The following is a 13,306-nucleotide window of genomic DNA, read 5'->3' on the forward strand; positions in this document are numbered from 1 at the left end:
CAGGGATGCGCTCTCTGATGCATCCTCTGGTCCAGCAGCCAGTGCTCTACAGGCTTCGAGCCTGGATGAGAAGGAGGAGGCTGAAGTGGGTGAAGATGCCGAGATGGCTGAACCTGCCCAGCAGGTTCTGGGCAAGTCTTGCCCTGTGTATGCGGAGCTGGTGGAGATGATGGAGCATGCTACTACTAGGCTTGAGTTGCCATGGTGGTGCGTCAGAGGGGAAGCTGCTCATGGGAGGCTTGACAAGCACTTTCTCTCTGGCCACACCCCACCAGCCCCGGTGAGCCTTCCATTACTTCACAACCTCCACACGGAGGTTATGAAGGCATTGAAGAACCTGTACACTGCTCGCATTCACCGCTTGTTGATGCCGAGTTATCACTTTAATGGAAACTGTAAGTCCATTAAAGTGAATCTATTCATGATTAAAGTGCTCGAAACGGCTCTCCGGGGGTTAATAAAGGCCTTCTGAAGTGAAGCGATGCATTCGTGTAAGAAAAATATCCATATTTAAAACTTTATCGACTAAAATAACTAGCTTCCGGAAGACGACTTACGGCAAAAGAATATCACTTGAACTTGACGCACAATGTAATGACGGCAGTTGACGCCTCTCGCGGTTCAAACAAACAGGGCTGGGCAACTGCGTTCGTCATTACGCAAGTCGATGCGTACGGCCGTCTGCCGGAAGCTAGTTATTTGAGTTATGGAACCTGTGGGTTTGGCCTCTGAGGGGCCCAAATCATAGACTCAGGTCTCTCAACTGAGGTTGTTGAGACCATCACTCCATACACGAGGAAACTTTACACCTTGAAGTGGAGAGGTTTTGCTTCTTGGTGTGGAATGCAACAGTGGGATCCAGTAAACCGCCTGGTTGATTCAGTGCTAGAGTTTCTGCAAGATCGTTTTTTCTGCAGGGTTATCCCCTACCACACTGAAGATGAGTGGCAGCCATAGCTGCCTACCACGTCCCTTTGAGTGGTATATCTGTGGGGAGAAACCAGTTGGTGTCACGTTTTCTCTGTGGTGCTCTGAGGCTAAGGCCTGCAATTCGCACCAGAGTTCCAGCCTGGGACCTGGCTATTGTGCTAGAAGGATTATCCATGGCTCCCTTCGAGCCTATCAAGACTTTTCCAGAAAGATTTCTGATCTTAAAGACAGTATTTCTTCTTGCCATAACGTCTCTTAAAAGAGTTGGAGACCTCCATGCCCTGTCGGTATCGTTTACATCCCTTGAGTTTGCTCCGGGGATGGTCATGGCATTCTTTTACCCAAAGCCGGCTATGGCCATAAGGTTCCGACCAATGTACCGTGGCCTGTTGTCTTGCAAGCCTTCTGCCCTCCTCCTGTCAGAGATCAGGACCAGGAAAAGATGAAGCTTGTGTGTCCAGTGAGAGTGCTGTATGCTTATGTCCACAGAGCTGTCCTGTGTAGATGAAAACTAATCAGCTGTTTGTCTGCTTTGGATTGCCTAAAAAGGGGCTCCCTGCATCCAAACAGACAGTCACCAAATGGATATTTGAGGCTATTTATCTTGTTTATGAGGTTCCTGGCCATCCTTCACCTTTGGCTGTCAGAGCTCATTCTACAAGGAGTATCCAGAGGCTTACTTTCGGGTATGTCCCTTCGAGATGTTTGTGATGCGGCGGGCTGGTTCTCTCCGCTCACATTCGTAAGGTTCTCCAACCTGGTTCACAGGTGCTCATGTCTTAGTTGTGCTCGCAGTATTCACACAGACAGGCACTTGTAAGCATGACGTTTGGGAATTGTCATTCCCAAAGTGTCGTTGACGTAGCACGAGTTCCCTCGAAAGGGAACATCTCAGGTAACGACTGTAACCCTTGTTCCATGAGAAGGGAACAAGACGCTGTCACCCTGTCATTCTTACTTCATCCCTGTGATCGATTTGCTTCGGCTAATTGAAGCTAACGGCGGTCATTCCGGAGTTATGCTTTCCTGGTCATGATGTCACCCGCTTGTGATGTACCGTCTCGCCATTGGACTGATTTTACACACATACTTCAGACGCAATCACAGAGGCATTCCTTCTCAGGGAACAAGGGTTACAGTTGCAACCGAGACATTTTTCAAAGAACATGGCCCATTTTTTTTTACATTAAACAGCAGATTAAACAATTAAGACTGATAAACATCTGTAACAAGCTGTCCATTATGTTATGTCCCAGGGTGTTCTAATATCATTTGTTGTGGGAAAATGCTTGTGAGCCCTGTGTTGTGCTCTGTTTCTCTTCCGCACTCTCTCTCACTTAAGTTAATTACCATCAGCTTCAACTCGTTGTGAGCATGCCTGAGACTGAGCAGTGGAGTATAAATGGTGCACTCAGTGCGCGTGTGTACGTTAAGTGAGAACCTGAGTTAGGAGTTGAACCTATGCTCATTTGTTGTGTGACAATAACAGTTACTTAGCTTACATTCTAGTGATTTTTTTACCTGTGGGTAATTAAAAGGTATTGTATAACTTCTTATTAGCTCTGTTCACTTATTTATGATTATCTGGGAAATGTAGGGAGAGGGTGCCTTTTTATTTTGTATATATAATTTTCTCCTGTTTTTGGTTGGAGAGGAAGCTCAGGGAAGTTTGTGTTGTTGATTTTCATTGTTGTTTTTGTGCAGGGTAGGCCCTTAAACCTAGTTAGCTTCTGTTTTGTTTATTATTTTAGGCCATGCTCTCTCCTGAAGATTTATTCCCATCTTTTGTTAACCTTTTTGATATATGAAGGAAATAAATACTTTTACTTTTCCTTAAAGTTGTGTTATGTTTTCACTCCGAGACTGAGGCTGAAGTGTGTTCTCCACGTATTTTTACATCTCTACGTTACTTTTTTTATTATCATATTTTCTTTTCCTTTGTTACCTCACCTCCTGACCCCTAGACTGGGAGGAGAACGTAACAATTATCACGTAAAATAATAAATCACAGCAGTGCTGTTTGTACAAATTTAGACTGTTTCTCTGTCCCGTGACCCATCAGTCTTATACTGCCAGGTTTTATGGAGCAAACTCTACTGGATATATGAAATATAATTTAGCTGGTGCTGAAACTTAATCCTCTCCCAAACTCCAAAATTTGTGACGTAAGAATTCAAAGCAATGTGTACAACAATTAAATTCTACTGAATTTGTGGATTCAATAGTTTATTTGGGTGACAGTGGGTTGCTTAAAGTATGAAAAATTGAGTACATTTCTGGTACATTAGCAGTGGAGAAAAACACCAGATTCATATCCACATCCAAAATAACATGCATAAAAACAACTTAAAACAGTAATTATCAAGAAAAACACAGATAAAGGTTAAGGCATAAATGCTGATCATTTTGATCACCCAGAACTTCAACATCTAGCTGAAATGCTAAAAAGGCCAGGTAATGTTTTAAGATAAATGGCTTTTCATCTTGTAGCAGCTTGCAGATTGTCAGCTACAAACATCAACAGTGAAATATTCAAACGGCATACATTTTAATGAATAACAGTTCTTCAAATGATGAAACAATGATCAAATTCTTCATGACAGATCCAGAAAAAAAATTAAATAAAAAATACAGAAAAAGTATCATAATTTCCAACTTAAATATTCAAGTCACAAATAACAGCAAAATGCATGTGCTAAGATTTTCCACACTCATTAGCATATATACATGTCAAATTGTCAACTCTTCATGGTCCTCATTACAACGGTTTGATTTGAAGTTTCTGAAGCATTTAGTTCGACGGCAAAATATCGTTTCATAGTTTTGGAGAAATTCACAAGGTTTCTTTGTCCACACATCTTGCTTCCATAACACTGAGATAAATTACTTCTCAATAAGTGCTTTGTGCAAAACATAAAATCAAAGTGACTGTCATTCTCCGACCAGGACAACGCAGTAAACGAATTGGAAAGGAAGTACAAACAATCACTCAGCCTGGATTTTATATTTAGACAAACAAAGGCACATTAAAAAAATATTAGATTTCTAACTTGGCCATTTAAATCACAGGAGCAACTTTGGCTTTGAGAAGATTTCCTGCACATCAATGTAAGGCTTTAAAGTGCAGATAATCTTTAACTATGACCACAAGAGTGATAACTGCTTTATAAATAGCGTGAGTGAAAATTCAACACCTCCATCACCCAAACAGCACTGTGTAGTGTGCAAATATATCGGAGCGGCTTCAATCTATCAAATAATACTGCTAAATAATTGGAGTGCCAGTTTCTGTCTTATATTTCAATCATAAAAGAAAATACACTAAATGTACAAAAAAAGAAAGAAAAAAGACTTGAATTCTGACTTGAATTTCTTTTTACTTGAATTCTGAACATGTAGTAAATAGAAGTGTTTTATATTAAAGTCTCATTTGAAATAACGTAAAGGATCCATGCATATGACTATGATGTTAAGGCATTTTATCTTTGGTAGCTTAAAGACATTCTAGACAATAAAGTTTTTGCTGAGTGCTTGTATTTCGGTGTAAAGGAGACATTCTTCTTGTAGTTCAGAGTGAAACACACAAACCTGCCAAGAAAATGTCAGGTTTACATTTCTAACCTGACACTTCAGCTACCTGATTTTCACACAGTGTTTCTTAACAGAGAACATAAACAGCCTGTACTGTATGCTTTTAGTGTCTTATAAGAGACATTGGCAACACAAACAGAGAACAATGACGTGAAAGAGAGAGAAGACTGGATTGTTCATGTGCAAATGTAATTCTGCATAGACAGAAAATGAGTTACAGCTGAACTCATGTGGCTTTAGATATGTCTACTGCACATGAATAGATTTATAAGATTTTTACTTTGTATTTCTTACTGGATGCTGGATGCTTCCTTTATGTAGGCATCACATGGCTGATAATGAGAAATCTGGGAGACATAAAATGGGAGTGATTTGTCAAGGAATACCCCAAACAAAGTAAAAAGATTATCCAACATAAACCATGAGATGTTAGGAACCAGTGGCATGTGATTTTGTGTTGAAAGAGAGAGGATTGGTTTGTGGCATGAGCTAAGTGTAAGCTTCTCTCATTGGCTGTCAGGTGCACAGATAGGCCTGTGTTAGGTCAGACAGTCTGATATCATCTCGACTTTCATAGGCACGGAGGCTGTGGTCGGACACGTGCACTGGTCAATGTTCTGGCTGTTCTGGCTGAGCTGGATTTTGAGCTTTTCCAGCTCATAGTCGTGCAGGTACTCCTGGATGAGGTAGCGCTCACGCTTTACACGAGCCTTCACGTCTGACGGCACGTCGGGGATCAACCACGCCACAAAGAACTTCACCACAAACACCACATGCTGGGAGAGAAGAGGATTATTATTGCAGAAAAAGTTTAGCGTTTATTTTAATATTGACGACATGAATATATTATAAAAGTCAATCTAAGTAAGATAAACAGAAATAATAAAGCAATATCACACGAGCACGAGTGCGTTATTATGGAAGCTTGTTTCCGCCACAAAATAAAACATTTTAAAAGATAATTGTGACTTTTTATCTCACAATTTCGAGTTTACATCTCGCAATTCTGACTTTATTTCTCAGAATTGCGAGATATAGTCAGAATTGCGTGAAATAAAGTTGCAATTGCATGTTATAAAGTCAGAATTGCGAGATATAAAATCAGAATTGCGTGTTATAAAGTCAGAATTGCGAGATATAAACTCGCAATTGCGTGATATAAAGTCAGAATTGCGTTATAAAGTCAGAATTCTGACTTTTTTTTCTCGCAATTGCGACTTTATATCACGCAATTGTGACTTTATGACACATAATTGCGACTTTATGACACATAATTGCGAGTTTATATCTCGCAATTCTGACATATTTTCTCAGAATTGTGAGATATAAACTCACAATTGTGAGATACAAAGTCCAATTCTAAGGAAAAAAAAGAGACTTTTTTTTTTTTACCTCAGAATAGTTTGTATCTCACAATACTGACTTTATAACACGCAATTGCGACTTTATATCATGCAATTCTTACTTTATATCTCGCAATTGCGACTTTATTTCTCAGAATTGCGACTTTATATCACGCAATTGTGACTTTATGACACATAATTGCGAGTTTATATCTCGCAATTCTGACATATTTTCTCAGAATTGTGAGATATAAACACAATTGTGAGATATAAAGTCCAATTCTAAGGAAAAAAAGGAGACTTTTTTTTTTTTTACCTCAGAATAGTTTGTATCTCACAATACTGACTTTATAACACGCAATTGCGACTTTATATCATGCAATTCTTACTTTATATCTCGCAATTGCGACTTTATTTCTCAGAATTGCGACTTTATATCTCCCAATTGCGACTTTATTTCTCAGAATTGCGACTTTATATCACGCAATTGTGACTTTATGACATAATTGCGAGTTTATATCTCGCAATTCTGACATATTTTCTCAGAATTGTGAGATATAAACTCACAATTGTGAGATATAAAGTCCAATTCTAAGGAAAAAAAAAGAGACTTTTTTTTTTTTTTTTACCTCAGAATAGTTTGTATCTCACAATACTGACTTTATAACACGCAATTGCGACTTTATATCATGCAATTCTTACTTTATATCTCGCAATTGCGACTTTATTTCTCAGAATTGCGACTTTATATCTCCCAATTGCGACTTTATTTCTCAGAATTGCGACTTTATATCTCGCAATTGCGACTTTATTTCTCAGAATTGCGACTTTATATCACGCAATTGTGACTTTATGACACATAATTGCGAGTTTATATCTCGCAATTCTGACATATTTTCTCAGAATTGTGAGATATAAACTCACAATTGTGAGATATAAAGTCCAATTCTAAGGAAAAAAAAGAGACTTTTTTTTTTTTTACCTCAGAATAGTTTGTATCTCACAATACTGACTTTATAACACGCAATTGCGACTTTATATCATGCAATTCTTACTTTATATCTCGCAATTGCGACTTTATTTCTCAGAATTGCGACTTTATATCTCCCAATTGCGACTTTATTTCTCAGAATTGCGACTTTATATCTCCCAATTGCGACTTTATTTCTCAGAATTGCGACTTTATTTCTTAGAATTGCGACTTTATTTCTCACAATTCTGACTTCATATCTCGCAATTGTGAGAAAAAAAGTCAGAATTGTGAGATAAAAAGTCGCAATTATTATTATTTATTTATTATTCAGTGGCGGAAACAAGCTTCCATACGTTATGGCCGTTCACACAGGACACACTCTTATATTCCATCAGTAAAGTTTTTATTATTTTTTTTTAATTGTTTTTCTACATACATGTTGTCCTGTTTGCTGACATCCTGTGGTTTGGCGAATCAGGGTGTTCTTTTTTTATCACTTTTTTTATATTTAATCACATTAAATTGTACGGAGCCCCTGAGGGGACCTGTGAAAAAAAAAAAAAAGGACTTTCGCGTGCGCACGAGAAACTATCGCGTGGGCACGAGAAACTTTTCGCGTGCACACGAGAAAGTTTCGCGTGGTCACGCGTTACAATTTCCGGTTTGGTTATAGTGTCATTACTACAAATGTGGGAAAAGGGATGAGATGAGAGTGTGCTTGGAGCATGCCTCAAGAGATTTGTCTTATAGGGAGTTTGCATTTGAGATTGTTTGTGGACTGTGCTTTACTGTAAGAAAAAAGCATGAATATCACATAAATGAATATCATGTCCCACATCATGAATTGCATAATCAGAGAGTAGCCTATTTCTTTTCGTTTTGATTGTTTCGTTTAAAGACATTTCAAGCTATCTTCAGATGTATTTCTCATGTATGTGAGGTATACACTGAGTTTCGGTTCATTTATGATGAGATGCGCTCCAGTTCACGAGCAATGCAAGTGACCGCGCTGCGCCTCCATGATTATATTGTCTGCTATATATTTGCTTCTCATTTATTAAATACAGGCAATTTGTTGATGAAAAATTGATTAAAATTAAGATACAATTTATACAAAACGAAAAACTTAATGAAGTGGTCAAAATCCATTTGCGATCCATTCCATTCTGAATAAACAAACAATGCAGTTTACATGGTTCGTCTTTGTTGCATTATTCATTAAGATAATAGGCCTCATTAATAAATGCACGCACAATTATCCGTGAAATTGATAAATGTTGCAGATGTTTTACTATGCACAAACAAATGCCTTTCAACTTATGTGTGCAAAATTCAGAATTAAATGAATGTGCAGCAATTTGTACAAATAGAGAGTCTGTAGGCCTACTATAGGCCTATGTGTTGTAGCCATTAAATAAACGCATTTAGTTTCATATTTGTTAAAATATTATAATGTATAATTTTTCCATCTATGTTGATTATGAAAAGTGAACAGCACGAGTAAGATAGGATGCGCAATATATGAGACATGGAGTGGGTCAGACATGATTTTGACCACTTCATTAAGTTTTGTAGAAAGACTTTGTTTAAAGTGAATTTCGTTTTGTATAAATTGTATCTTAATTTTAATAATTTTTTCATCAACCAATTGCCTGTATTTAATAAATGAGAAGCAAATATATAACAGACAATATACTCATGGAGGCGCAGCGCGGTCACTTGCATTGCTCGTGAACTGGAGCGCATCTCATCATAAATGAACCGAAACTCAGTGTATACCTCACATACATGAGAAATACATCTGAAGATAGCTTGAAATGTCTTTAAACGAAACAATCAAAACGAAAAGAAATAGGCTACTCTCTGATTATGCAATCCATGATGTGGGACCTGATATTCATTTATGTGATATTCATGCTTTTTTTCTTACAGTAAAGCACAGTCCACAAACAATCTCAAATGCAAACTCCCTATAAGTCAAATCTCTGGAGGCATGCTCCAAGCACACTCTCATCTCATCCCTTTTCCCACATTTGTAGTAATGACACTATAACCAAACCGGAAATTGTAAGGCGTGAGCACGCAAAACTTTCTCGTGCGCACGCGAAAGTCCGTATTATTTTTATTTTTTTTCACAGGTCCCCTCAGGGGCTCCGTAAAAATTGCTAATAATCTGACAAAACAAAAATGTATTAAAGCAACAGAGTGCCTTGCCTTTCATTTCTGTTCAAAAGTGTTGCTCAAAGTGTGAATTTTCTGGTGTGAAATTGTATCTGTGATGTAAGTTGTGATGCATCATGGTGTAAACAGACCAAACAAAGATTAGCCTGGTTTTATAGAACACAATTAACACATTTAATCATTGCAGAGTTGGATCTGCTATTTTTAAAGAGACAAATGTTATGAAATGATGTGCACATTGTAAGTGCTCCAGTGTTCAATTGTACTGAACATGCACTTGTAGTGTACTTCAAATCTTAAAAGGATATTTTTAAAACAACTGTACTTGTAGATAATATATTGTTGAAATAAAAGGCCACATAAATGTCCTTAAAGAGAGTACAAATTCTGACTATATTTCTTAACACACTGAAGTACACTTTTAAAAAGTGCACTTTGTAATAATGTCAAAATAAACATTTAACTTTAAAGCATGATCATTTAAAATGTACTTTAAAGTAAATTTATTTTTAAGTTGACTAACACAAAGCACATGTATAGCACTTGATTATAATCTAAACTGTAGTGCGTTTTTCGATATTACATTTAAAGTTATTATATTTTAAATGTACTAAATCACAACTACATCATTGCAAATGTGTAATTACAAATATATTTAAATACAAGTTTTAATAGAAATGACATTAAAGTATATTTTGGTTTACCATAAATGATTGACAATGCATTTGGCACTCTTTTTCAAAGTATGCTAAAATGTACTTCTGTTTCTGAAGGGAATGAGGAGAATTTAAAGAGCCCATACCTCCATAATGATGATAAACGCCAATTTGGCAGCTAGAATATGCCAGAACTGCATAGTATGACTGTACTCTTTATCATGTCCTGGAGGGTGGCGGTAGTCACGGTATCTAGAAGATCAACAGCCTTCATGTTTATTACACATTTGTCAGTGTTACCATAAATATCTATAGAAAGACACAGCACAAACACACACAACAATACCTGCAGGTGGTGATGTTGTTGCTGTCATACCAATCTGGGTTCTCGCCGTCCTCTGGACGGTTTTCAATTGGAATCGCGGAGATGTTGAAGACTGAAAGGCTGTTGCTGATGTATCCTTTCATAGTGATCTCATCGCCAGGGTGATACGCATACAGATACACCAGCCGAGGGATCATGTCAGACGTGAATGAGACAATGAAAGCCTGACAAACAAATCAATAACATTAGGTCTTACTAACATTAATGGCACAGAGAGCAGAAGGATTATTAGGCTGCTGTCACTTTAGGACCGAATGCACGGATCCATTATACCCAGGGGTTAAAGTGGGCCGGTAACTTGTCTCAGAAAATGATTCATAAAACATATAAACATCAGTTGAGTCTGTTTACTTTCTTCACTGACACAGACGAAAATGAAAAGACTATCAGTCAAAGTTCAGCTTTAGGAGGGGAAGAATTAGGGAAGAAGGAGACTGAGAGAAAAAGAAAGATGAAGATGAGGAGAGAGCAGGTATTGAAAAATAATCTAATGACAAAGTTTTAAAGCTATTTCTTATCAAAAAATTTTTTGGCCTTCAAAAGCCCAAAATTGCACATATGTTGGTCAGAGAAATTCAAATTTTCCCGGGGGAGCATGCCCCCGAACCCCCCTAACTACCGCACATTTCTGTCAGTTTTGGACTTCACATTTTTATGTTTAAATTTACATTGTGAAAAACAAGGTTGTTCCATATTGTGGTGTTCAGCAATTTTTACATAGTATTGTCATCATATCAGTGTAGATGTAGATGGACCAAAATAAAAACATTAAAATAAGTATTAAATAAGTATTGTGATACTTGGTGCCACAGTGACAATCTAGTCCCAAAAAGTATTGCTATACCATGATACTCAATATGTTGTCCCACGGCGAGTCATTTTTCCCTATTGCACCAACACAAAATTTGAGGGTTCCCCCACCTGCCAAATCCCACTTTAACCACTGATTATACCAATACAAATCCAGTTTACACCCAACTGTTTACTTTTACTTGGGACGGGTTAACATGAACACGCCACACAATGGGCATTTTGACATAAGTGTTTGTGTATTTCACCATTCATGCGCAATAGGATGTAAAAGAGAACTGAATTCGCAATCACGAGCGATTCAGCTGTGTCAGTCAGCACGAGCACCGCATTGAGTTATTTTTCACCGCTTTTAACATCAAGGACATCCCGCTCTTTATTGCCTCAGTCATGCGTTTCATCTAAAGAGTCAATAGTGCTGTGGTACGCGTATACATACGGTCATATACACGATATTGCTAAATCTCAAATGATTGACATTTTATACCATTGCCACGATATATGTCGTCATACCGACCCCATCCCTAAATGACATGTACTACTTAAATGCTGTTTCATGACCTACTTTGATACCATTTCTGGTCAGGATATGCTTCATAACCAGTTTATAACCAGTTTATAAGAGTAATTCTTACTTTTTTCTCGCAATTGCGAGTTTTAATCTCCCAACTCTGACTTTCGAACATGCGATTATGAGTTTAGATTTCACAATTCTGAGAAATATGTCAGATTTGCGAGAAAAAAGTCAGAATTGTGAGATAAAAACCTCGCAATTACCTTTTTAATTATTTATTCTGTGGCGGAAACAAGCTTCCATGTGTACGTGTACCAATGATCCTTATTAACCGGTTACACGGTTGATTGTTTTAAATGAATGAGTCTAAAAGACTCGTGAGCTATCAGCTTAAATACGTCAAACAAGTCTACAGTAGTCAGAACGGCTCCTGACTTATTATTTTCATCATAATTGCTAGTAAAAGAGTTTTCTTCAGGTGTTAAGTGCAATCGGAACCAGAACCATAATGTGGTACAGACTCACATTGGTGACCACTGAGAAAACAGCGATCATGTTGAGGATCTCCTCCCATGCCCCAATGCTGTGTGCTTTTGCTGCCACGGGCCTGCGAAACTGAGTAGTGAACTTCCAGGCATCCACTCGCACTTCCAAGATATTATTCATCAGAGCCAGCAGAGGAGCCAGCGGGAAAGAGGCCACAAACAGGGTGATGAAGCCAAACTGGATAACTGCAAAACAAAGATGAGATGAAGTGCTACTCCACACAAAGGTAAGCTACAGCACCATCTGTCTGCAACACTGAGTTATTACAGGTTGAAAGCTTGTTCAAATAAAAGTTGCAAGTAAAGATACTTTGAATCTCTAGTTAAGTTACAAGCAATTCATAATTTAATTAAGTTAAGCTACATTAAAAATACTCTTTTACAAAGTAATTATCTACATATATAAGATTTAATAAATATTTTTTAAATTATAGACCTTAGTAAGAAAGCACCATATTTAATATTTGACAGGAATAAAAAAACGAGGCTGTGAGGGACAAGTACAGTCTGTTCAATGGATTGTACTGTTGTTTAACAACATGCCAACAGTTCAGCTCACAAAACATCTTTCCTAATATCTTTCATTTGACAAAAACTTCTTAAAACTTGAAAGTTGAGAGTTTTGTAAACTAAGACCAGTGCCACGGTAAAGCCAGTTCCTCACAGCCTCATTTTCTTCACTGTGAAATTCAATATGGCCTACAGGTCTATAGCTAACAGTTCATAATTTACATAAAAGTTACGGTTTCACTTTATTTTAAGGTGACGTAGTTACATTGTACATTGTACTCAGCTAATCTTAATTATCTACATGTACCAACTATAGAGTTACGGTTAAGTATAGGGTTTGGTTTAATTACTTGTAATTATGCATAATTTACTGTTATTACTATAGTAAGTACATGTAATGTGTAACTACGTCACCTTAAATTAAAGTGTTACCAAAGTTGCTTATTTAAGTCTACTCACATGGGCATGACATATTGATTTGAGATGAAATTATTTCATTAGCTTTCTTGTAGAGAAAAAGAATCAAGTATTCTAGAGCGCTGTGTAATAATTGAAGGTAATATATTGCTTGTATCTTTTATATATGATTTTATATAAACACTCCTGGGCAAAAAAAGGGCCAAGCCACAAATGGCTAAACACTAAGATTTTTTTTGTCTTCACCAAAATGCAGTATTTAAAAAGCCATTGCTGTCTCAGAAAACCATCGAAGACAGAATGAAGGTTGAATCACAATAAAACACGAGTTTCATAAGCGATGTCTTCAAAAAACTGCTGAGAAATATAATAATAAATGCATTTGTAGCTCAGTGAAGCATGAGGAAGAGGAGCCTTTCAGCTGCTGCTTCACTGGGAAACTCATCTCATG

The 13,306-nt window shown here is 37.3% G+C and overlaps 1 protein-coding gene across 6 annotated transcripts in view; it reads right to left on the reverse strand.

The window, feature by feature from the left end:
- Window positions 1–3,126: 3,126 nt before the first annotated feature.
- ano5a (anoctamin 5a) overlaps window positions 3,127–13,306 on the reverse strand; it is a 51,438-nt gene continuing 41,258 nt past the window's right edge. For all 6 annotated transcript variants that reach the window (XM_079859859.1, XM_079859861.1, XM_079859860.1 and 3 more), the window contains 4 exons: window positions 11,909–12,114; window positions 10,021–10,223; window positions 9,821–9,926; window positions 3,127–5,297 (listed from right to left, as the gene is read on the reverse strand). In XM_079859859.1, the coding sequence (XP_079715985.1) occupies window positions 5,061–5,297; window positions 9,821–9,926; window positions 10,021–10,223; window positions 11,909–12,114 (752 nt within the window). In that variant the 3' untranslated portion in view covers window positions 3,127–5,060. The remainder of the gene's footprint in view (window positions 5,298–9,820; window positions 9,927–10,020; window positions 10,224–11,908; window positions 12,115–13,306) is intronic.

This window comes from Squalius cephalus (genome assembly GCF_949319135.1).
Source record: "Squalius cephalus genome assembly, chromosome: 23".
In the NCBI taxonomy this organism is placed as follows: Eukaryota; Metazoa; Chordata; class Actinopteri; order Cypriniformes; family Leuciscidae; genus Squalius; species Squalius cephalus.